This window comes from Pleurodeles waltl, chromosome 9 (genome assembly GCF_031143425.1).
Source record: "Pleurodeles waltl isolate 20211129_DDA chromosome 9, aPleWal1.hap1.20221129, whole genome shotgun sequence".
Classification (NCBI taxonomy): domain Eukaryota; kingdom Metazoa; phylum Chordata; class Amphibia; order Caudata; family Salamandridae; genus Pleurodeles; species Pleurodeles waltl.
The window spans coordinates 157,908,199-157,932,616 of record NC_090448.1 but is presented as its reverse complement, the minus strand read 5'-3'; the positions used below and the strand labels follow the sequence as shown (position 1 = coordinate 157,932,616).

The 24,418-nt window shown below is 42.9% G+C and overlaps 1 protein-coding gene across 1 annotated transcript in view; it reads left to right on the top strand.

Moving 5' to 3' along the window:
* The window catches only part of DNAH12 (dynein axonemal heavy chain 12), a 937,015-nt gene that overhangs the window by 200,890 nt on the left and 711,707 nt on the right, over positions 1 to 24,418 (top strand). The window contains exons 20-21 of the mRNA XM_069206470.1: positions 2,292 to 2,486; positions 16,711 to 16,832. Coding sequence (XP_069062571.1) covers positions 2,292 to 2,486; positions 16,711 to 16,832 — 317 coding nt within the window. The remainder of the gene's footprint in view (positions 1 to 2,291; positions 2,487 to 16,710; positions 16,833 to 24,418) is intronic.

Here is a 24,418-nt window from a genome sequence, read left to right as displayed (position 1 = left end):
TCAAATTGTTTATGTTTGTTGTTTGCAATTTGTACCCTGTCAAATGGATTACTTATGGAAAGCCTTGCTTCGCAATATATTTTAAATTCAATTATTTGACATATTTTTAAAAGAATTACCAAAGTTTAATATTTTCCCTTATACTTTATCATTAGGAAACGTCTACCCTGGTGACGGAGATCTAAAAGATTACTAGTAAAATTTAGACTAAAATTTAGTCTTAGATGTCTCCACCCCTGAAATGAGGGGACGGAGATATGTAAATCTAACCTTAGGTGCAAATCCGCACTTTGAAATGGTAAGTAGCAGAAAAATGTGGACCTACACTTAAGCGCAAGAGCAGATTTTCACACGAGTAAATCACATGTAAATTTACCTTTGTGAATCTGGCCCATAATATATAGATCCAATTAATCAATGAGAAATTCAGATTCTGCCCTAATGTATTTCCCTGTGTACCCGTTTGTCAGGAGCCTTCTGAATCCACTCATGCACTTTTCACACTTTTCATACTGAGAGGAGAAACAACATACGTGAGTAACTGTACAGTCAGCGACTATTTGCATAAGAGGCATTTACACCAATAAAGCATTAACATGCACAGTTATTGTGAATTCACAGTAACACAACTTTCAAGTATCGTATAGGTATAGGTAAAAATATTCTACTATGTGTTGCCCTGTACACATATATTGGCTCTATAACTAAACTCTTCAAAAGTTAGTAAACAACTTGAATGTTCATTAAAAGGTCAGAAATTTAGAGGACAGAGAAACAGATAAGCCTCACTCAGTAGAGAAATACATTTGTTCTTACTGTGGGAACTGGTAAAACAAGGTCCAGAGGTTGCATCTTTTGTCAAGTGGGTTGTTTTATCCAACAGTTAAAGACCTTTAAGCATGCAATGCTAACTGCTTTACCCATAGCATTTTCTGACTCCCTCCATCAGCCATCAGAGCATCTTAGGGCCTTACTCCAGCAACCGCCTTTGGCTTGGTACCTACAGGTTTAGTCTTGGCTCCAGCCTATTCAAAGTTTTCCATGTCTTTTCCTATGCTGTTGGCCACTGTTTCAACACAGACTGCGCCGGTTCAAAAGTCACCTTTAACACAGTTGATATTAGGAAGTTGCTCAGAGGTGATATTTAAAGCCTGTTGAGCAAATATTCATGCTAGGGAGCAGACAAAAAGGCATGTCTTGCTAATTACAACATCTAGACCTAATGAGCATAGGTAGTCATAAAAAAGTGGCCAAATACTGGTAGTCACAGGGGATGATATTGAGATTCATGACTTAGTTGTCAGCTACTGGGATAGGTGTTACTACTTGACAGAGCATTATGCGTAATGTTCCTGTAAAGGACAGCACCAATGTAACCAGTTATTCCAAAAACTCATGGAGTCACAAGGATAAATCTCACACACAAATGCTTCTGGAAAACATTAGAATAATTTGCAGGATTATAAATACATTTTAGCAGGCCCTGTCCCCTTAGAGGGAAAGGGACTGCTTTCATACATACAATTCAGCATTCTATGTATAACAGTGGGCTTTGGGGAGCATGGGATGGTCCCCTGGGTCTCTATCTGCTGCTTCCAATGCCAAAGGCTTACATTCACAAGGTTGATGCTTGGCTTTCAATTTGCAGCTTGATACCATTCCCTTTAGCGAGTTACCATAAGCTGAATGGTTTTGAGCTGCAATTGCAGTCACAAACTATTGACAATTTCCATAGCAAATTACAAAGCAGATGAGACGCCCCATTCACACTTTCTTTATTTTGTGATTCTGTATAGATCACAAAGTGGGCCTTGCTGGTATCTAAGGCAATTCTGAGACACAAATACCTTTAGCACTTTGCTGCTTTTCTTTTTGCGGTCATAAAGCATGTGATTTTACACATCTCAGCCTTTGCAATTGCAGAGAATTTTGATTCATCAGGTCCAAAGTGTTTGTTGCGCGCTGACACTGTGTGAACAGAAGCCTTTTGCAGTTTCTAAAAGTAATTCCTCTGGGTGAGCAGAGCAGAAATTATTTTCACCATAGCAATCCAACCTTTTTCCTGAAGTCAGCCGGCTTAAATGTATTGAGTATATGGTAGTCAATGCATGCGTTACACATATGTCAAAAGAACTATTGTAGGCTTTCTTGTTTTGCAACTGTGGCCTAACCTATAAATGCAAAGCTGAACCATTACTGACAATGTACCTTGTTAACATTATTTTCCACAGTTTCTAGAAACCCTAGTGTTTGAAGATATTGTTCGTGACTTTTCTAATATTTTCTGTTAGGCATGGGAAGACCGACTGATGTTAATTCAAGAAACTATTGATGAATGGCTAAAAGTTCAAGCTCAGTGGCTATACCTGGAGCCCATATTTTCTTCAGAGGATATCATGCAACAAATGCCAGAAGAAGGACGTCTCTTTCAGACTGTAGACCGGAATTGGAGGGAGATCATGAAGCACTGTGTTAGGGACCCAAAGGTAATGTTTTAATATGCCTATTTGAATTCACAGAACATAATCCAAAAAATATGAAAATTAGAGTAATCATGTACACTGTTTGTACAAGGTTTGTGCAAACACTGGAGAATGTGTCTGATGCAAGAGTGCAGACACCAAAGTGGGCTAGGGGTTCACCATATCAAAATGTCGGTTATGTCACAATGCCAGTTCCTTTTTAACATGTTGTTGTTTTACCTATACAAATGCACAACTCCATATATGTTGGGAGTACACTCAACCATATATGACTCCAGAACATAATTCACATGAACTTGTTCTGCTGATCAGATAGGTGCAGAATAGTAGTAACATGGAAGTCGACTTCAAAACATTCCAAGAAAAACAATTTAATTGCCCTCATCATCACATATTACACGCTGAATCATGGTATGTCATGGTCATTCAAACAACAGTTCTTAACTCAACCATATTTGGTGGTTAACACGCTCAAACTTTTGATTCCCTTCTGACCTTGACATTTATGGGGATAAAAGAACCATTTGTTTTCTGATGGAAGAACCTCAGCTAGCTCTGCAGATCAAAAACCCTTGACATATTGGACATCCTCCACTGGTGCACCAGGCCAAAGTAGGGTCTCCCTGAAAACAGCAACAAACAAGGAGCCTGCTTGACAAACTTTTTAACCTTCACAGGAACAACCACGCTGGAAAATGCTTTCTTATCTTTAATATTCCATGCCATAGAGTTGGTGATCTTAAATATACTGGTGACCCTCCATCATGGAAGTGGAGGCCATATCCTCAGCTGACCTTAAATGTGGTCCATAACCATTCCCCTTATGGGTGATACATTGTTTTGCAGATAGCAGAAGTCCTGCCTTAATGCCATGTGCAAAGAATATTTTATTCAGATATGTTCTCTTCTTCAAAGTGTCCTGTACCATTTCCTAGAACAACAGCATCTTGTGTCCTTCATGTTGGAGATCTCCTTCAGCCCCAGCTTCTTGTTCAGTGTTTTGGGATGTCTGTCCAGTGCTGTTTTGTTTGGATTTTGGTGGGGTGGGAGAGGCTCTCATCCTGATCCTGTGGCATTTGTTCACAAAAATAAGATTGTTCTCTATGTCGCAGTCCAGTGTCTTCATTATCCAATTTGCCATGATTATCTTTGGGTTTTCTCCATGTCGCTCCTCTGGAAAATGTCGCACCCATATCTGGCTCTGTCTGACAGTGTGAGGTTTCTGTCCTCTGAGTGATGGTTTTATTGTTGTTCATTAGTAATTGTGTTTTTTCTGTCAATGATGCTAACTATGGAAGATTCAGAGCTGTTACCTTTCCACCCACTGTACAATGCACTCAAATGTGGACATCCTTTCATTGTGCTCAAGCTTGAATATAGGTTTTCAATGTAAATCAGTGCTGCACATTCTCTAGGCAGTGATGCCTTTGTCATCTTGAAGTTGCTTAGGTGGAAAAACATCTGCTTTATCACCCTTCTCTCTTCCCTTGCTCTTCACTGATACCATCTTCCAGTCTACAATAAATACCCCACCCCTTTACGTGGCTTGGCTCTGCTCTGCCTGCATCATGTTTAATGAAGATTAATAAGGCCAGACTAACACTCCACTTGCTGAGAAGATGATGCCACACATCTCCGCCACCTCAGTGTGTGTTCCCCCAAGAAACACAATGAATCTATGGTTGTCTTTAACATTGTTTTGGTTGCCGGATGAACTCCTGAGGTATCCTGGTACTGCACAGATTCTGGAAATGGCCATTTTTCCAGATGGCTGCCACACCTCTCTTTCTTTCCTTTTCAGAACTCTCTTGTACATTCTACAAAACTATTTTTAACAAGCTCAACAATATGATTTTTTTCTTGTGATGAGCAGCAAAGGTGTGTTTCGTCGGTCAAAATTATGCCTTTCATTGCGGGATATATGGTCCTTCCCTAATATTAATAATTATTATGTGGTAAAATCAGGTTTACATGTACGGAGATTGGTTTATACAACTGAGGTGGACAATTTCAATAATTAAGTGGTTAAAACAACAATAGACTATGGCACGATGGACTTACATGCAAATCTAGAAAGCTCAAGAAGTATACGTTGCAGGAGGCTGGCTCTGTTATATACTATATCAAAATGAAATATAGTGTGCCGAGTCCAGGGGTTCCCCCAAGGCTTAACATAGGCTAAAGTAGATAATACTAATGCTCTCTTTTGTGATGTGTTGTTGAGCAGTTAGGCTTATCAGACGGTAGTGCAAAGCATTTGTTGGTTACACACGCAGTCAATAAATGAAGCACACACTCAATGACTAACTCCAGCCCAATGTTTTTTATATAGCAAAAATATATTTTGTTACTTTATTTCTAGAACCGCAAGATTCAAGTTGCAGGAAAGTGCATTTGCAAGTATGTATCCAAAATATGTATCAATACCAGTTTGATCCAATTTGGCAAGTGTAGGGAAATGCCTCCCTTGGCATGGTTACCCCCTAACTTTGTACCTTTTGTTGATGCCAGTTATGATTGAAAGTGTGCTGGGACCCTGCTAACCAGGCCCCAGCACCAGTGTTCTTTCCCTAAACTGTACCTTTGTTCCCACAATTGGCACAGACCTGGCACACAGATAAGTCCCTTGTAACTGGTACCCCTGTACCAAGGGCCCTGTGGCCAGGGAAGGTCTCTAAGGGCTGCAGCATGTATTATGCCACCCTGGGGACCCCTCACTCAGCACATGAACACTGCCTCACAGCTTGTGTGTGCTGGTGGGGAGAAAATGGCTAAGTCGACATGGCACTGCACTCAGGGTGCCATGCCCTCAACCCACTGCCTGTGGCGTAGGTAAGTCACCCCTCTAGCAGGCCTTACAGCCCTAAGACAGGATGCACTATACCACCGGTGAGGGCATAGTTGCATGAGCACTAGGCCCATACAGTGACTAAGCCAAACCTTAGACATTGTAAGTGCAAGGTAGCCATAAAGAGTATATGGTCTGGGAGTCTGTCAGTTACGAACTCCACAGTTCCATAATGGCTATACTGAAATATGGGAAGTTTAGTATCAAACTTCTCAGCACAATAAATGCACACTGATGCCAGTGTGGAATTTATTGAAATATGCACACAGAGGCATCTTAGAGATTCCCCCTGTATACCAGTCCAATTCCTAGTGTTAGGTTGACCAGTTCCTGCAAGCCTGCCACAACCAGATGTGTTTCTGGCCACATGGGGTGAGTGCCTTTGTCACTCTGTGGCCAGGAACAAAGCCTGCACTGGGTGGAGGTGCTTCTCACCTCCCCCTGCAGGAACTGTAACACCTGGTGGTGAGCCTCAAAGGCTCATGTCTGTTGTTACAGCTCCCCAGGGCATCCCAGCTAGTGGAGATGCCCACCCCTCCGGACACAGCCCCCACTTTTGGCGGCTAGTCCAGAGGAGATAATGAGAAAAACGAGGAGGAGTTACCTACCCGTCAGGACAGCCCCCAAGGTGCCCTGAATTGAGGTGACCCCTCACTTTGGAAACCCTCCATCTTGGGTTTGGAGGATTCCCCCAATAGGAATAGGGATGTGCCCCCCTCCCCTCAGGGAGGAGGAACAATGGGGGTGTAGCCGCCCTCAAGGACAGTAGCCATTGTCTACTGCCCCGAGACCTAAACACACCCCTAAATTCAGTATTTAGGGGCGACCTGGAACCCAGGAAATCAGATTCCTGCAACTTGAAGAAAGAAGAAGAACCGCTGACCTGAAAGCCCTGCAGAGACGACGGAGACGACAACTGACTTGGCCCCAGCCCTACTGGCCTGTCTCCAGACTCAAAGAACCTGCACAGCGACACATCCAGCGGCACCAGCCACCTCTGAGGACTCAGAGGACTGACCTGCACCTAAAGGACCAAGAACCTCCCGAGGACAGCGGCTATGTCCAGAAACAGCAACAAAATAGCAACAAAGAAGCAACTTTAAAGAGACTCTCACTTCCCGCCAGAAGCGTGAGCCTTCACACTCTGCACCCGACACCCCCGGCTCGGATTTGGAGAAATCAACACTACAGAGAGGACTCCCAGGCGACTCCAACGACGTGGACACCCTGAGTTGACCTCCATGCACCCTCACAGCGACACCTGCATAGAGGATCCAGAGGCTCCCCCTGACTGCTACTGCCTGGTAACAAAGGAACCCGGCACCTGGACCAAGCACTGCATCCGTAGCCCCCAGTACCGAGAGGAACCACCGACCAGTGCAGGAGTGACCATCAGCCGGCCCTCATCCTAGCCCAGTCAATGGCTGGCCCGAGAAGCCCCACTGTGCCCTGCCTGCATCGCCAGAGTGACCCCCGGGTCCCTCCATTGTTCTCTACAGCAAACCTGACACCTACTTTGCACACTGCACCCGGCCGCCTCTGTGCCGCTGAGGGTGTGTTTTGTGTGCTTGTGTGTGTGTGTGTGTGTCCCAGTGCTCTACAAAACCTACCTGGTCTGCTCCCCAAGGACGCAGGTACTTACCTGCTAGCAGACTGGAACCGGAGCACCCCGGTTCTCCATAGGCGCCTATGTGTTTTTGGCCCTCCTTTGACCTCTGCACCTGACCTGTCCTGTGTTGCTGGTGCTGTGGCTTTGGGGTTGCCTTGAACCCCCAGCGGTGGGCTGCCTATACCCAGGAGACTGACTGTGTAAGTGCTTTATTTACCTGAGAAACTAATGTTTACTTACCGCCCCCAGGAACTGTTGATTTTTGCAGTGTCCACTTTTAAAATAGCCATTTGCCATTTTAACCAAAACTGTGTGCACTACTGTTTTAAATCAAAGTTCTATACTTGCCTGTGTGAAGTACCTTGCATTTTATGTACTTCCCTCAAATTGGAACCTCGTGGTTCTGAAATAAATTAAGAAAATAAATTTTTCTATATATAAAACTATTGGCCTGGAGTTAAGTCTTTGAGTGTGTGTTTCTCATGTATTGCCTGTGTGTGTACAGCAAATGTTTAACACTACCCTCTGATGCGCCTACTGCTCGACCACACTACCACAAAATAGAGCATTAGTATTATCTAATGTTGCCACTATCAACCTCTAAGGGGGACCCTTGGACTCTGTGCACACTATCTCTCACTTTGAGATAGTATATACAGAGCCAACTTCCTACAGGAAGTTAAATAGTTTTCAAGAAAATAGCAAATATCTGTTTTAAAAGTTGACAGTGCAATTTTCAGAAACACTTCTAGAGGAGAAGATAAGTTAGTACAGTTTTGAGGTAAGTACAAGACTTACAGTTCCAGTCTCTGGGGTTTAGGATATCCACAGGTTGGGGTTCAAGTTAACCCCAAACACCCACCACCAGCAACACGGAGCAGGCTGGGTGCAGAGGTTAAAGTAGAGGTCAGTTTAACATGGGCTCCTACGGGGGCTGGGGGCACTCTGAATCAGGCCTGCTTGCAGGTAAGTACCTGTGCCTTCGGAGGGCAGATCTTTTTTTTTTTTTTTTTAGGAGTATCTTTGGGGGCACAGGTCAGCACCAAACACACAATCTCAATGGCGCTTGGGCCGCGGGGTGCAGGGTGCAAACACAGCGTCGGGCTCCCAATGCTTTCCTATGGGGAACCCTGGGGGTTACAAAGAAGCTGCAGGTTGGGTGCAGGGCGTCAGTTCTGGAAAACCACAGGCTGGACCTGGAGGAGGGCTGCTGTGCTGCACTGGAGATTGGATTTTTCAAGGTCAGGGAGCGGTGGGTGCAGAGTACCTTTTGCCGATGGGTATCTTCGCCCGGTTCTGACGTGGTCAGGGGGGGTCCTCTGGATTTAGGCTGCAGGCGTCATCGTGTTGGACAGGAGGGGTCAACCCAGGGTGGGCACTTGCTCAGAATCGCCTTGGGACCAGCTCTAGTCAGTTGGGCCACCTGGACATGGGTCGTGGGCGTCGGGTGCAGAGTGGACAGGACTCGCTGATCCAGGGAGGCTCTGGGGTCCTTGGATTGAGTTTCTTCTTGGACTGGGCCGCTGTCCATGGGAGTTCTTGGTCCTCTGTGGTGCACGGAATCCTCTGGGGGCTTTTCAGAGGTTGCTGGTTCTGCAGGCTGCGTCGCTTTCATTCTGCAGGGCTTTGGAAGCTGGAGACAGCCCGGCAGGGCTGGGGCCAAGTCAGTTTGCGTCTTAAGTCTTCTCTGCTGGGGTTCAGCTTAGCAGTCCTTCTTCTTTCTTCTTGTGAGGTTGCCAGGAATCTGACAAGCTAGTTTCAGGGGAGCCCTTAAATACAGGATTTAGGGGCATACCAAGGGTCAGAGGGCAGTATCCAATGGCTACTGTCCCTGAGGGTGGCTACACCCTTCTTGTGCCCCCTCCCTTTGTGGAGGGGGGCACATTCCTCACCCTATTGGTGCCTGTCCTCCAAACCAAGATGGAGGATTCTGCAGGGATGGGGGGTCGCTTCAGCTCTGGACACCTTAGGGGTGGTCCTAGCTGGAGTGGTCACTCCTCCCTGTTTTTCCTAATTTTCACACTGGACTTACCACCAAAAGTGGGGCTTTCCCTGGGGGGTGGTCATCTCCACTGGCTGGAGAGCCCTGAGGCATTGTAACAGGAGGCCTAATCCTTTGAGGCTCACTGCGATGTGTTACAGTTCCTACAGGGGGGAGGTGTGAAGCACCTCCACTGAGAGCAGGCTTTGTTTCTCATATGAAAGTGGCAGGCTGGCACAGACTGGTCAATCCTGCACTAGCAACTTGGCTAACATAAAGGGAGCATCTATAAGATGCCCTCTGGGTGCATTTTTCAATAAATACAACACTGATATTAGTGTGGGTTTATTGTACTGAGAAGTTTGATACCAAACTTCCCAATATTCAGTGAGGCCACTAGGAAGCTGTGGAGCTCGTAATGACAAACTCCCAGCCCATATACTCAATATGGTCACACTGCACTTACAATGTCTAAGAATGGACTTAGACATTATAGGGGATATTGCTTATGCAGATATGCCCTCACCTGTGGTATAGTGCACCCTGCCTTAGGGCTGTAAGCCCTGCTAGAGGGTTTACTTACCTATGCCACATGCAGTAGTTGTTGGGCATGGCACCCTGAAAGGGGTGCCATGTCAACTTAGCCTTTTTTCCCCAGCAGCACACACAAGCTGCAATGGCAGTGTGGGTGTGGGTGTGCTTGGTGAGGGGTCCCAGGGTGGATTACTACATGCTGCAGCCCTTGGGGACCTTCCCTGGCCACAGGGCCCTTGGTTCCATGTGTACCTTTTACAAGGGACTTAACTGTGTGCCAGGGGTCTGCTAAGTGTGGGAGCAGTGGTACAGATTTTGGGAAAGAACACTGTTGCTGGGACCTAGTTAGCATAATCCCAGCCTACTCTCAGTCAAGTTGGCATCAATAGCAGGCAAAACGTGTTGGGGGGGGTAACCATGCCAACAAGGGCACTTTCCTACATACGCCTTTCCATTTTCAAATATAAAGGGATTTGGCTGCCATCTAAGGTCAGCTGAGTAGGAATCTAAGTGTTCATCACACATTAGAACTGTTCCTCTTTGAGATAATCCTGTGTGTCACTCCCATATTTCAATAGAGGTTTACTTAGTGTGGGAAACAATGAGTAAGGCAGCTATGTATCAGTTTATGGATGACATTGCGTTTGTATCCCTTGATGACAAATATATTATAAGTACGAGTGACAACATGTATATGTATTTGATTCTGGGGTCACATTGCCTGGCTGCAGGGCATGACCTCGGGCCATACCCTGACCCAGAGCCAAATGGGCAGGGTTGAAGGCCTTTAACACTGGATTCAGGAGGCACTTTGGGCACTGGGCATAATGGAACAGAGCATAACGGGTACCCTACACCTATATCCCACTGTGCATGGTTAAAACCATGTGCAGAAATTCCTTGTTTTGTTGAGATGCCAAAGTGTTTCATTAAATAAAAAAATATACCTTCAATATGCATTATAGGGGAGGATTAGGCATATTTGCACCAGGGTGGAGGTTGCAAATCATTGCATATATAAGTTGCAGGTACATTGTTATTCTGGATTGTTTCTTCGCACTACTGTCTGATGGTGTAATTTCTGAAATGTTTCTGGCTATTTGTAAAAAATTTACATGATGTGTTGGCTAACATTAAGTGGTATATAAACCATCACATCAGCCATCAAATGCATAAAGACAGCTGTTCTTCCACATTGTCAGATTGCAGACAATTTATCTTTTAAACATGAACATTTTGATTGGAGATACATTTAAGCCTCTCACGGGTTTTGGAAATTAGTTGGTTAAGAATGTGCCAAAGGGTCATTTATTTCAAAGGACCAGTTGTCAAGTTGCATGTACAGTCCTGGGCCATGCAAGTCTGCTCCAAATTGTGAGAACTATATTTAATGTGCTTTGGATGTTACAGCACATTTGGCATAGAAGAGTGGTCATCTGTCACTTAGAGCCATTGTCAAGTAGCATATTGGACCATATTTTGAGACAGACTGTGATAAGGGTCCCTTTGCAGGAGATTAACAGTGTTGTGGAAGAGGACTTGTGTGACCTGGGATGAAGAGACAGTGAGGTGTGCAGTATGGAGACCTTAGTGCTGCGGAAGGCACATGGCTAGAGAGTGGAGGCAACAAAGTGGAGGTTCAGAGTAAAGAGTTTTAGTTCCTTTTTCAAGGCGGGAAAAGAAGAAGTGGTGTGAATAGCCAGAGGCATTAAATTCCAGACCTTCGGCACTCATCCTGAGGTTAGTTTTTGGGTGCCAGAAAGGACGACTTTCTCAAAGTCTAGTCTGGATAAGATCAGTGGTATGGTTACTTTCTTGATGTATTGTTATTTCAGGAAAGAACATGTTAAACATTAGCATTTCTAGCCATCGTATTGATATGATTGTGGGACTTGAGTTTTTTGTAAGGAGAAAGCCAAGTGATTTGCCATTTTCTATGATAGTTTAAAGCAGTCAAGGACGTTTGTTGGATCCAGTAGTGTTGTGCTGGTATGAAGGAGTTGCAAGATGAGATCAGTAAGAGCTCAATTGTATTAGAAACACATTTGAGGCTATCAGTGGATTTCCAAGACTGCTAATGTATTGCCAAGGGCTGGGTAGATCTTGAATAGCCTACATTCTAGGAGTTGTGGACATGTTTGTGCTAATTACATGAGCTGGAAACCACAGTTTATAAGATAAAGGGCGGAGTAGGTAAATGTTGAGTTATAAGATAGGGGGACCTTTATCAGATTATTTTTTAGTTTAAGCTGTCACAGTTCATTTAATTTAGTAGCTATTATCACCCTTGTGAAACGTACACTGCATTCATGACATTAAAGGTTTATATGCTGATCTCTCAATAACACAAACATACAGAAGGACAAAATGCCTTGGATTGGGCACCAGCCTTTTAGCCTTGTCAATGATTGTTTGTTTTTTGCAAAAACATATTTTTGGGGACCTGCCAACACCTCATCACTCTACAAAGAAACTTTGGATAAAAGCAAAAATATTTTCGGTCTAAAAACACCATTCCGATTACAGTCCCTGGCACTTAAGGGAACTACCTTGTATGCGGATGTGCTTCTTGTGAAAAGGCAGAGTCCCATCACTCACAGTGAAGTCAGTCAATGACTGAAGTGAGCTGAGCTATTGCCCCATGCTCTATGCTGTAGTGGGTGGATGAAAGGCGTGAATAACACAATAACAGACCAGTGGATGAGGAGGAATGGCTTTAAGCCCCAATAAGTAAGTAGTTTATGCATATAATTTTAGTAAAATTAAAAGGTCTTGGCCTATGCCAGACCTGTAAAGGAGCCCCTCAAATCTGTTTATCCTTGTAGTACCTTTCTTCCACTCTCCTTTCCCATCCTTGTCTGTTTAACTCCTACCGCACCATTCTTAGTTTTTGCACCATTTATCTTGGAATTTGCCACTTCTAAATTGACAATTGTTACAAAAAGATCTATAAAGTAATGTATTCATCAGGCTGTGCATGGGCCTGTCCTATGGAGATGGTGCACAGGAAACAGCTCTTTTTGATAGTTCTTATCACAGAGTTAGTATGACTTCCTCTTCCAAACTTTTACTGTTTACTTAAGTATTTAATTATTTCCTCACAGTCACTGAAAACCTGTGTCTAGAAAGTAAGCATTGACCTATTCTGTTTTGTCAGTCTGTACTCACTGATGATAACCAGTATCTAAGAGACTCCTGGGGCAATCAATAACCTATGTCACACTATCCTCCTTTCGCCTCCCATTCCCTGCCGGCACATCTCCGTTTGTTATCTGCTCTGAGAAATGTTTATTTGTAATTAGTGTACACTTGGACCCTGATTACGAGTCTAGGTGTTATTTATCTCACTTGATAAATGACGATACCACAGGGTACATTATTTATCGGGTGCGATAAATAATACCTATTACGAGTTGGTGAGAATAACATGCAGATTATGGTGTTTAACAAACCAAATTCCGCATGATACGGTAAGTACCATATGCCTTCCCCCGTTAAATTGCAGCAGGTTTGACCTGCCGAAATTCAACAAATGTTTAGATATTTAACACATCTGATAATTACCGGATGCATTACATACCTTCCAATTTATAATTCCAGTTGGTACGTAAACAAGGGTTTGCTCATGGTTCGTTATATACCGGCCAACTCGTAATCATACATTAAATGACATCGCGGTAACCCTGTATTCCTCAGAGTATCATTTGGTAAATAGAATACTGGTTCTGTTGTTTGAAATTATATACAAAATCAATACAATCTGAAATCATACAAATGCCTAATCAACACAATCCGAAATTATTTAAACTAAAAATCATGTCAGCCCAGACAAAGCAATTATTGAATAAATGCCATGCAGTCATAGAAGTTTCATGACCAAACGACATTGAATCTAACAATCAGATGCTCCATAAGTGCAAAATGAAAAAGGTGCCCCTCCAGTGCATCAAAAAGTGACTGTACATCTATGTAAAAACAGCCGATTGCAGATTCTTTCAGTAAGCCTGTCTGTCATATTCCAATTTTACTTTGTAGTGGGTGAAAAAGCCCTATGTCCATGGTTGCCCAAAAGGAGAAATTACAGGTGCAGGCAACAGTTAGAATTGTCGATGTTTCGACCCTTCGAAGAACTGTGTGATTCCTTTTCATCTATAGGGTCTTCATCAGAGCTAATAGCAGGATACGATGCAGACCCAAGGGGCTCCTTTGGTTGAACATTTCAATAAGATCGGTCATCCTATGGACAGTCTGAAATGGTAGGCAGTTGAGAAGATCACTATGAACCCTGGAGAGGGGGGCATTTCGAGTCTTCTAAACTTGAGCGAATGCAAGTGGATCCACTTATTGAACAGTTTCAACAGGGGACTTAAAGAATTCATGAATTCAATAAGTAGGTGGCTGCATTCAGCAGTGGCTGAAAGCGAATGTAGTTGTAATTTGAACTCTTGATGTTTTTGCATAACATCTAAAGTGTTTGTTACTGCATGTAGTGAACTGTGTACTTGAACTCGTATTTTGAATTCTTGATGTCTTTGCAGGCATCTAATGTGTTTGTTACTGCGTGTTGTTTAATATGTAACTAGTTATTTTACATCCAGCGGATTACAATTCCATATTACCTCTTGCTGAGAACACATATTGGATCTATAGACAATTGGTGATAAAATAATTGCCTTAGGTTGACTTGGTCGCCCCTCTACAATAAGATATCAAAGCGGTCCTGAGTGTATTGTTTTTAGGAAAGTCCTCCTTTTTTTCCCAGTCACCCCCAAACTTTTTGGATAGATACTGGTGATTACTGGCTCTTGGCTGTGCCTTGGGTACTGCTTACCAGTCCCTGGACCAGTGCTCTGTGTAAAGTGAATTTACAAATTAGACAAATTATAACTGGCTATGTCAACCTACCTATAAGTCCCAGGTATATGGTAGGGTTTGTAGGTTTAGGAACCCTAGCATAGGTAGAGCACCCATAAGTGCACTGCTTACGTGCCCAGTGTCATTTTAAAGGTAGGCATGACTTGCTGGCTGCTTTTAAACTAATGTTACATGCAAATTCAGCTTTGGAATTAGAAGTACTTCCAAAGTCTTAAAGTACCTTATTTTTACATGTAAACCACCCCTAAAATGTGCCCTAAGTGCTCCTAAGACTGGGTGATATTTAACTATAAGCAGGGACCTTGTAAAATTGTTTTATTAACCCTGGTGAGGAAAAATAGCCAAATTTGTTTTTTTTTCCTCGCTGTAGTGAACGGGCTCCGTAAGCTAAAATGGGGAGACTTTATTTTACTTAATAAAGTCCCAAAAGGAGATAAATATGTCAAGTTTGGTATCAGACCTATTGTTAAAATAAATCCAACAACTTGCCATTGTTGAATTTAATATAACTAGTTCAGAGAAAGAGTGTTAGAACTCTACCTGAAAGTTGCCAAGTTCAGCTCTGTAGTGCCCTTCTCTGATTGACCAGCCTCTGGCAACCTGGCCAGGCTGCCTTGATGAGGTGTGAAGTGGCCTGAGTTGAAGACAAATAAAGTGCCTGGGGGAGGAGATCTGCCTCAGCAGATGATGAAAACAGGTTAGGGGGAGGGCAGCCAAGGAGTGTGTTACGGATTTTTAGCTACACCACTGGGTGGACTCAGCCAGACCTAACCTCCAAAATTCAGTTTCTACCATTTTGGATTTTTAAGGATTGTTGCTCCATGGGAGTGGTCATCCAAGAGGGTGGTGGTCTGCCTGTAATTGGACAGTTGCCCCCCCCGCTTTTCACCCCAGGAGCAAGAATACATTTGGCAGAGCTGCATCCACACCTCAGATCCCTACCTGGAATAAGACAAGAAGAAGAAGGACTGCCCTGCTGGACCCCTGACCTACACCTAGACACTGCACTCTGAAGGACTGCACCAGCTGCACACTTGGGCTTCACCACAAAAAGGACTTTACCTGGCTTCAACTGGTTCAGGAAGGGACTCCCTGTTGGCTACAGGTGAAAAATAGCTAATCAGAGTCCCCCTGCATTAAATCCTAAAGAAACTGACCAGCTGACCACTGTCCAGTGGTTATTTTGGAGTTTGAGGGGCTGATTACGACCTTGGCGGCGGTAATTACTCCGTCCCAAACGTGATGGAAGTTCCATTGTATCCTATAGAACATGTAACACGGCGGATGGGATATCCGTCATGTCATGTTTGGGACAGAGTAATCCCCTCTGCCAAGGTCGTAATCAGGCTCTGAGCCAGGTGCATTCTGGGAGTTGGAATCCTAACCCTCAAGGCGCAACGTAGAGCTCCTGGAGCCTTGGGGTGAGCTGCGGACTCCTGAAGGACCTTCAAAGACCTTCTGGAAGAAAATCCAGAAGTTTGGAGAAGATTGGAGAACTTTTTGTAAAAAGCTCCATAAAAGGACCGACCCGCCGTGGTAAGTCAAGCTGGCTTACCTCTACTGCGACCTGGCCCGACTTGCAGGTTTGTCCCGCTGAAAAGATCCAGAGCCCCAGATTTCCAGGATTTCACCGGATGCTCCTGGAAAGGCAATCGGATGACCTTGCCTTGAAATTGGCTTGCTGTGGAGTGTGGAGGGTCGAAAACTGTCGGAAGGAAAAAGCTCCAAAAAAAGTGACAAAGTCTGAACGTAAAAAGTTGACCGGGACTTCCTGCGCAACAAATCCAAGGAGGGTTCCAGGGACGTTGGATTCAAATTCACCTTCAGCCTGGAAAATATTTCTTTACTGAAAATTTGTGTAAGTCCGAAGGTAGAATTCTTCACTGAGGGCTCCTACGACGTGTATTGCAAGAGGGCTTCAGGGAGGTCGGACGTCGGATCGGATTAATGACTTTGTCTCGCTGAAGAAAATCTTCAAGAAAAAGACCGAAGGTAAACTTTTGACTGAGGCCTCCCGCTTCCTGTAGCCGAGCAGGGCTCCATCACAGTTGGCCTTAAACTTAGACTTTCCCCCGGTCAAGGTGTGACCATATATTCCGAGTGGCACTTTCAGTTTCTATGCACTATTATGTATGCAGATTGTTCCATAATTAGTCCTGATGAAGACTCTGTAGGTGTGAAGGGATCACACCCTTCTTAGGAGGGTGAAACATTGAAGATTCTAACTGTCGTCTGAATCTGTAATTTATCCTTTTGGGCAGCTATGAACATATGACTGTTTTGCCCACTACAGACAGAATAAAATTAGGAGATGACAGCAATTGCAGTCTGATCTTCTTTATGAGCTACATGCTGTTGTTTTTATTTTGTGTTCTTAAAGGTACTTGCTGCAACCTCTTTGACCGGTTTATTGGAGAAGCTTCAAGATTCCAATTCACTTCTGGATAAAATCATGAAAGGGCTTAATGCTTACCTTGAGAAGAAACGGCTATTTTTTCCTCGGTAAGTATTTGATGAGTGTGCCAGCATAATGAAAGTACTGAGTAGGCCTGGTCAGAATGATGGTTACTGGTGCTCCCTTTTGGGTTCTAGACTAATGTTCTCTCCCCTTTCAAAGTCAGACTTCCAGAATTCATGCCTGGACATCGATTTTCCAAATGTCAGGAGTTGTGAAAATGGCACCACCTGGCCTTTGACTCCCAAGGCCTATAGGTGGCTTGACAGCTTTTTCCAACTGAAAGGGCAAAAGGTGGAATTTATGGAAAGTAAATAGGGGTTTCAGCACCATGTTTAGTTTCTGCCCTGCCTTCATGAGCCCTGAGACCAAGGATAGCAAGAGCAATCGAAGGAGTAGCAAAAGACAAACCAGATATCGAACCTGCTCTGCCTGGAAACCCTTAATCAACTTCCACAAATTCATGTCTCTTGCTACTTTCTGAGATAGATGTCTTTTATAATTGATATTAGACCAGGGTTAACGTTTCTGAAAAGGTGTAATGTGTTTACTTATGGGTTAACATCTACTTTTTTTGCCTATGTAGGATTAAAAGAGTGGCAGTCTGGAATAACCACTCTATCAAGTTTTGTAGTATTTATATTTTTGATAACTTTGTAATCAGATACTAGTATTCAGGTAAGACAACACTGTCCATTATCAAAATCCATAATGGGCTCATTCCTCTGTAGATAACAAATAAACAATGTCCTAGAATTATGAACTGATTGTTGGATTTGGGTGAGATTGCTTCCTGCCATTCACAGTTTAGCTAATAGGGTTACAGAAATGATTAGTTAACTGAGTTACAGAGATCATGATATATTAAATCTAATTACTATCTGTGGCTCCCGAGACTGTGTTCTGTGTTGTGTACTGATTGTTCTGCAGGAACTAAGGTAAGCAGCTCAGCTGTCCACAGAGATGCACATGTGGTAGCTGTGTGTGGTCCAATGATCTTAAAGCATTTATTGCAGGGAGCCCTGGGAATGTTTACCCTATTTTTGCATCCTAGTGATCCTTAGTAATGGTCATACGCATAGAATATTTCTGAAGTTGTGCAGGGACCCTGGAACACTTCTTTAACATAAAAAACACTTCATTGAAGTGAGACCTGTCAAAGTAAGTAATTTATATGTCACCTCCATAGAGCTGAGCAGGAAGTCTTTTGCTAATTTCTTCTCACTGGAATAGCCAATTCAGTAGAGACATATGAAAGTAAACAATGCCTGCTAGGTTAGGGCCACAGCAGATGAGACTACTCTTTTTTGATCTCAGCATCTTGTTTCTCTCAGGTGTACTGTACTGGTAGTTTGCCCCACAGTCCCAGTGTTTTCCAACTAATGCTGACTTGATCCTAGAACACTTCTGGGATATTTTCTCTCTCCTAAGACCACCTATTTTTTCCCATGTTGTGAGGTGATGCTTTCTTACAGTGCCTTCACTTTTTGCAACGTGCCCATCCTGTGAGATGAGGAAGGCTGCAATTATCCCTGTTTATGGGCCATATGTACAAACACATTTTCCCATAGACACAGAATGGGCAAAACTGCTTGCTACATCTGGCCCTATCTGTGTAGTGTGTCTTTCACCTACACTTTGGTGAAGTCAGGTGGGTTCTGCAGGAAAATGTCAAAAAGACAGGGAAGGCATCTGTCTTAGGACCCACCTAGAGGATCTAAAAGCAGTGCTGGAGACAAGGATATGCAGAAGTCAGGTCAGAGAGAGTAAGTCCTGCACCCATGTAGTCTCCAAAGGGAGACTCCTGGGAGGAGAGATCGAATGAAAAATGAGACATAGGGCTTCATTGGTCTAATTCATCATACTCCCAGAGGTCACAGGAGTTTTTGGATCGATGTCGAGGCACACCTCAGCTCTAATATGCTTGCCATTTAAAACTCAATGTTGCCCTTTGAAGGCAAAGGAGAACTGACTGACGCTGAAAATATCGATGGCAAGGTCTTCACCAATCTTACTCTCTGCAATGCCAAATACTTTGCCATCAAGATGACATTGAAAATTCCATCATCGCTGTGAAAACATCTACTGTTGCAGCTGAAACACTCAATGACATTGGGGAACTTAACTTTGAGATACTTTGCCTCCTTAGAGTCATCAGCAGGGCATCTCTTTTTCAACTCCAGTCTTGCCTCTTCTGGCACAAATGCCATAGATGGTGATTCCTGATGTGAATCCTATTCAGAATCCTTTATAACCTCTAGATCTTTGTTCACACCTGCTTCAGAGGAGCAGATTTATGTCTCCGATAAGGAAGATGTTATTGGCAAACCATCCACCAACACCCTTTCATACCCCAAAATCACCTCCTCTAGTAACACTGAAGAGACAAAAAGAAGTTCAAGGTCTAGAGCCCCATTTACATCGGTGTATTCCATTTCATATTCCCATTCAGCATACACTCCGACGTCCCCAGCTACTTATCATATGTGACATCCATAATGGATGATATTAATAAATTTCAAGATGTATTAATGAGGGGTGCAAACAAACTTAATACACAACTGGCAATGCTTCAATCTGCAGTTTCTGTAAAAATGGAAACACTTTAGCCTAGAGCAGCTCCAAGGCCAGCATTACTGCTGGTTACAAGTTTTGCTGAATTAGTGGAGGAAAAATGAATTTGTCCTGGAACTTTAAAAATGGCAACACAAAGGTTCCAGAAGACACATAAAACATCAGCACGTGATCCTAGGCATGTATTTCAAGAGCCAAAATCTGACACTGTAATTGTATGATTGTTGCAAAAAAACATCCAGCTGTTCCAGAATCTTAAACCCACCAGACCACAAAAGCAAGGTGATAGATGTGAGGACACAAAGTTTATGGCACAGTGGTAATTGCTCTAAAAATGCTAGTGACACTGCTTTGTTGGACAGATAAAACAGGTCATTATGGGAGTCGCTGTCATTGTTGATAGAGAACTTACTGAGACACATGCATACAATATTTCCTGGAAGTCATTCAGGACGGTCAGATTGTGAGCATGCCAGTAATGAGTAAGGCTACAGATGCTGCAGGTTTGTCTGCTGCACACTTAAATCATGGTCTCTCTCTGTGGAGAGAGTCATTATTGAAGCTGACATTATTAAAACCTCAAACACAAATGAAAATTATAAATTTCTCATTGTCAGGGTCAATTTTGTTTGGCACCCACACAAATGATGAGATGGGGAGAATGAGGCAAAAGTCTGAGATACTACAGCCAGTGGGTCTCAAAGAAAAGAAATTCTTCAGATCACAATATCTACACAGAGTCTGCAAATGTCAGTATAGGCAGCGGGTATATCTTCTCCATGGGCATATTGTCCACATGGTCCACAACGAGAGCAGCACCATCAACAGGGACCATATCTGAGATGATCAAAATTAGGAAGAGGACAATAAAACATGCTCCTCTAAGACATTGATGGAAAGATTTACCCCAGATATGTTTTGCCCCAAATTGTCTTTGTTGTTTAGGTCAGGCTTGTCCAACCTTACCCACTATAGTATTGGGCCATACGTGCAAGAACAAATAGGGAACAATGGAGGCCGAAATGTATATAAGGATAAGCGTGGGCTAAAACTTTAATTGTAAATACTCGTTGATTGATTGTAACACATTGCTTGTTGTTTTGGTGCTGTGAGAAAGCAAAGGTTTTTATCCTTTTTTCTTTTATTGTGTTTGGGGTTATTTTGTGGCAAACAAATCTAAAAGAAAACACAAAACAAGATTAAACTGCCTTGATCCAAAAGAAGATATTATTGTGATAAAATTTGATGTGTATCTATCTGTCTATAGTTGCCTATTTGTTCTTGCTGTATAGTCTTTGCGGCAGGCCAACTAGTACATCAGAATAGAAAAATTCAGGATGTTAGCCTTATCCCACAATAATTATCCTCCTGAAAAGAGATTGGAGGTTTTTGATAGATTTGCAAGATGCCTACTTTTATACCTAAATAATACAGAAACACTGGAAAGTTTAGAGTGCTTCCTTTCAATCTAAATTCTGTACTGAGGATATTTTCAAAGTGCATGGCGGTAGACAAAGGATTTGCTTATATCCATATCTAGATGACTAGCTATTAAAAGTCATAATGGGATTCCAGCACCAATACATGCCTTCTTCACGAGCTAGGTCTTCATGCCAACTATGCAAATTCAAAAACACAGCGAAATGCCACCAGGGAAGTTAATTATATACAAAGAGCAAGTTTAAAAAAAATATTTCATTTATTTTCAAAAGTTATAAAAATATATACCTTAATGCGGCACAACACTTCAACGCAAATTATTTAAAAAAGAGAAACAATAGGTACATCAATGCAGTAGGAACCACAAAATCAAGGGGATTAAACATCAAGAGCACAAAGGCTATTTCCTCAGAGTGCATCAAGGAAAATAAAACCAAAGGAAGAAATTCCCAGCGAAAGTCAACCTCTTTAATGACACAAATGGTGGTATCATCCTCAGGACTGAGTGAGGATCAACATTTGTTCTAACAGAAGGATGGTCCAACCATGTCTTTCCCTGGAGACAAATCCCCAGTCTTGTATATGCCAAAAGAAAAATCTTCCTTTTACAAGAATTCACTCTTGGCCGTTGTTGAAAAACAACTGCCATTCCTCATACATTCTAATAGGCAAAAGATTAACCCAGTGTCGTGCTCCTTTAGGCACAGCAACAGGTAATTGCTTCTTAATTGATCATAATGTAGAAGTTTCTCCACAAAGAGACAAAGTGCCACTTGAATCCGGCCTACCAGGAATTTGTTTTTTTAGATGATATTTATGGGCATTTTTGAATTTTCCTCCTAAAATCACATTTCCAACACAGGACACTTGTTACAACACAATAAGATGTGTAAAACATCATGCGTCCAACCGATTGCCCAGATATAACAGTGTTACATGACTCCACAATCAGCACAGGTAGGGCCCCTACATGTGATCGCCATGCAGGACCTTAGAAGGAGAAGTAAATAAAAAAACAGTTGATAAGTCAAAATTCGCATAAGTAGAGTCTTTTGGAAAGTAATGTCAAAGAACAAATTTCCAATGCAATAGATTTAGAATAAAGAAATAAAGAACACTATGAAACCAAACAGTCACTGCACTCATTCAGGGTGGCAGAATAGTACATCACAAAGGTATTGAATCTGGAGGATACCATTAGGGTTACACAGATGAGGATAAGACCCAGATATTGTAGTAGGGACATACTGTGTTATAAAAGTTGAAGGAATAAAAGAAGGATGTAGGCTTCTAGAGCTCACAGGAAGGGTGTGGGGTAGTTGGTGCCCCTCGCATTATTTCTCCAGGAGTGTCGCAAGTTTCAGAGATGTGATATTTACAGAGACCTTTTACCTCTTTTTTTTTTTCCAGTCCTCACAATGATGTCACCATTGAGCTCCTACTAGGATACCGCCAACCTAGTGAGCTCATGAGACACGTCCCTCTAGGTCATAAGATGGAATAGATTCCCAGCCTAGCCAGTCAGGTGCGACTAATCATCGGACAAGAAAGCACATTGAACACATCAAAACTTCACGCCGCCCCAGAACCCTTTCCCATTTCTCTTTACTTCTCTTTTATCTACTTCTCTAAAAAAAAAAAAGGACAGATCTTTTCTATGCATGCCAACTAGGTGCAGAGTTTTGAACACAACTTCTACAAATTTCTCTCCTTGCAAGTAATAGCAGGTATAACACAAGGCCTCTATGATGTAGATTGGGGGGCAACCAATTTCCTGAGGCAATATCCCAAACATAATTAAATGGGGCTCACCTCAATTATAAGGTCCAAGGAGTCAGAGATTGTCTTACCCACCACGATCCAAAATCCCTTTAGTTTCGGGCAGGAGGCGAACATATGGACTTCGTCTCCCTCGTTGCTACCACACCGCTTACATTGGAAGATTGCACGCCCTCTTATCTTTGCCAATTTCAGGGGCATCCAGTACTCTCAATGGAGGGTGAAAAATGTATTTCTTTTTAAGGCAGCAAATTTAACCACTGAATATAGTGTAGCAAAGGATACTTGCCATAACTGCTGCAGCTCTTCATTCGGCAGGTATCCACTCCACACAGTATACAATGGTTGCATCAAGATCTCCACCGCTGTTAAAAGATGCTGGTACCATAGTGTGACGTCCTTCTTTGTGGCCCCTAATGTCTGCAGATCTAGTTCCATTTGAATTGGTTCAGTGCCCAGATCCTCCTGGCTGTTAAGCCACCCATTCACCTGGAAATCTTGAATCTGGATATAGTCCCTCCGTCCTATTTCTCCAAAACTCCTATGTCAGCATTTCACCATCATTGACTAGCTGCCCCCATCTAGTAGCTCCACATTGTTTTAGAGGCAAAGCTAAACTATCCAGTAAACACTCCGGGGTCCCTGGTAAATCCCAGATCGGAGATAACTTACTATAATAGCCAATACTTAGCTGGGACCTAATCTCGTACCAAGTGGTGGCAGCTGCCTGTAAGTACTTCAACCTAACTTTCTTGAAGAATTTCAGTGCCCCAAATTTATAGGAGAAACTGTCCACGGGTAAACCTGCCAACATTGCCCTACACATAACCCCCAATAATGACTCATCTGGAGTCAATAACAACACCCAATTATTCTTTAGCTGGTAAGCCCAACAGTAAACCTGCAAATCAGGAAGAGCCAATCCTCTGACACCAACCGTCCTCCTCAGTTTTTTCCATGATAGGCGAATTCCTTTTCTGGCCCAGCTAAATGAGGTTATCTTCCCTTGCAGATTTGAAATAGCCTTGTTATCGAAGTTTAAGGGGATATTATCCTAGAAAAGTAATTTTTGGCAAGGTAGACATCTTCACTAAATTGACATGCCCATCTAAGTGGCAGATTACCCAATTTTTTCAAGAGAACCCCAACCTCACCACCCACCTTCTCCAGATTTCTATCTGCTAACTTTCCCAAATCCTGTGCTATTTTTATGCCTCAATACCTCATCTCTGAGAGGATCCTCACAATTTTGATTCCATATAATTATCTCTGTTTATTCTTTGTTTACCTCATAACCAGCCAGCTTTGAGAAGACCGTAGCTTCCCTTATAAGGTTCAGGAGGGCGGAAATTACATTTGAGGTACATACCATCAAATCGTCTGTGTATAATACAATTTTCCTATAAAAATCTCCTACCACGCAAGGCTTTATCTGCCGATTTTACCTTGGACTCTCTGACAAAGGCTCAATGTAAAGATCAAAGAGGACCGGTGAGAGGGGGCAACCTTGTCTAGTCCCTCTTTCTATCTTCACTTCAGAAGACAGGTTACCGTTTATGAAAACCTTTTTAGTCGGTGCACTATAAATCCTTGCCAACACATTAATTGAGGATTTGCCTATTCCAAAGTGGGCTAATACCGTCATGAGATATTGCCAATTCACGTAGTCAAACGCCTTAGTGGCATCCACCGTCACAATTGCTAGTGGTTAAGATCTCTCATATTCCTACCAGGCAAGAATCCCATCTGATCTTGATGTACCAGATGGCCCGCAACTTTATTTAGGCGCCCTGCTAGAATAGTAGTAAAGACTTTATAATGGCAATTGAGTAGCGATATT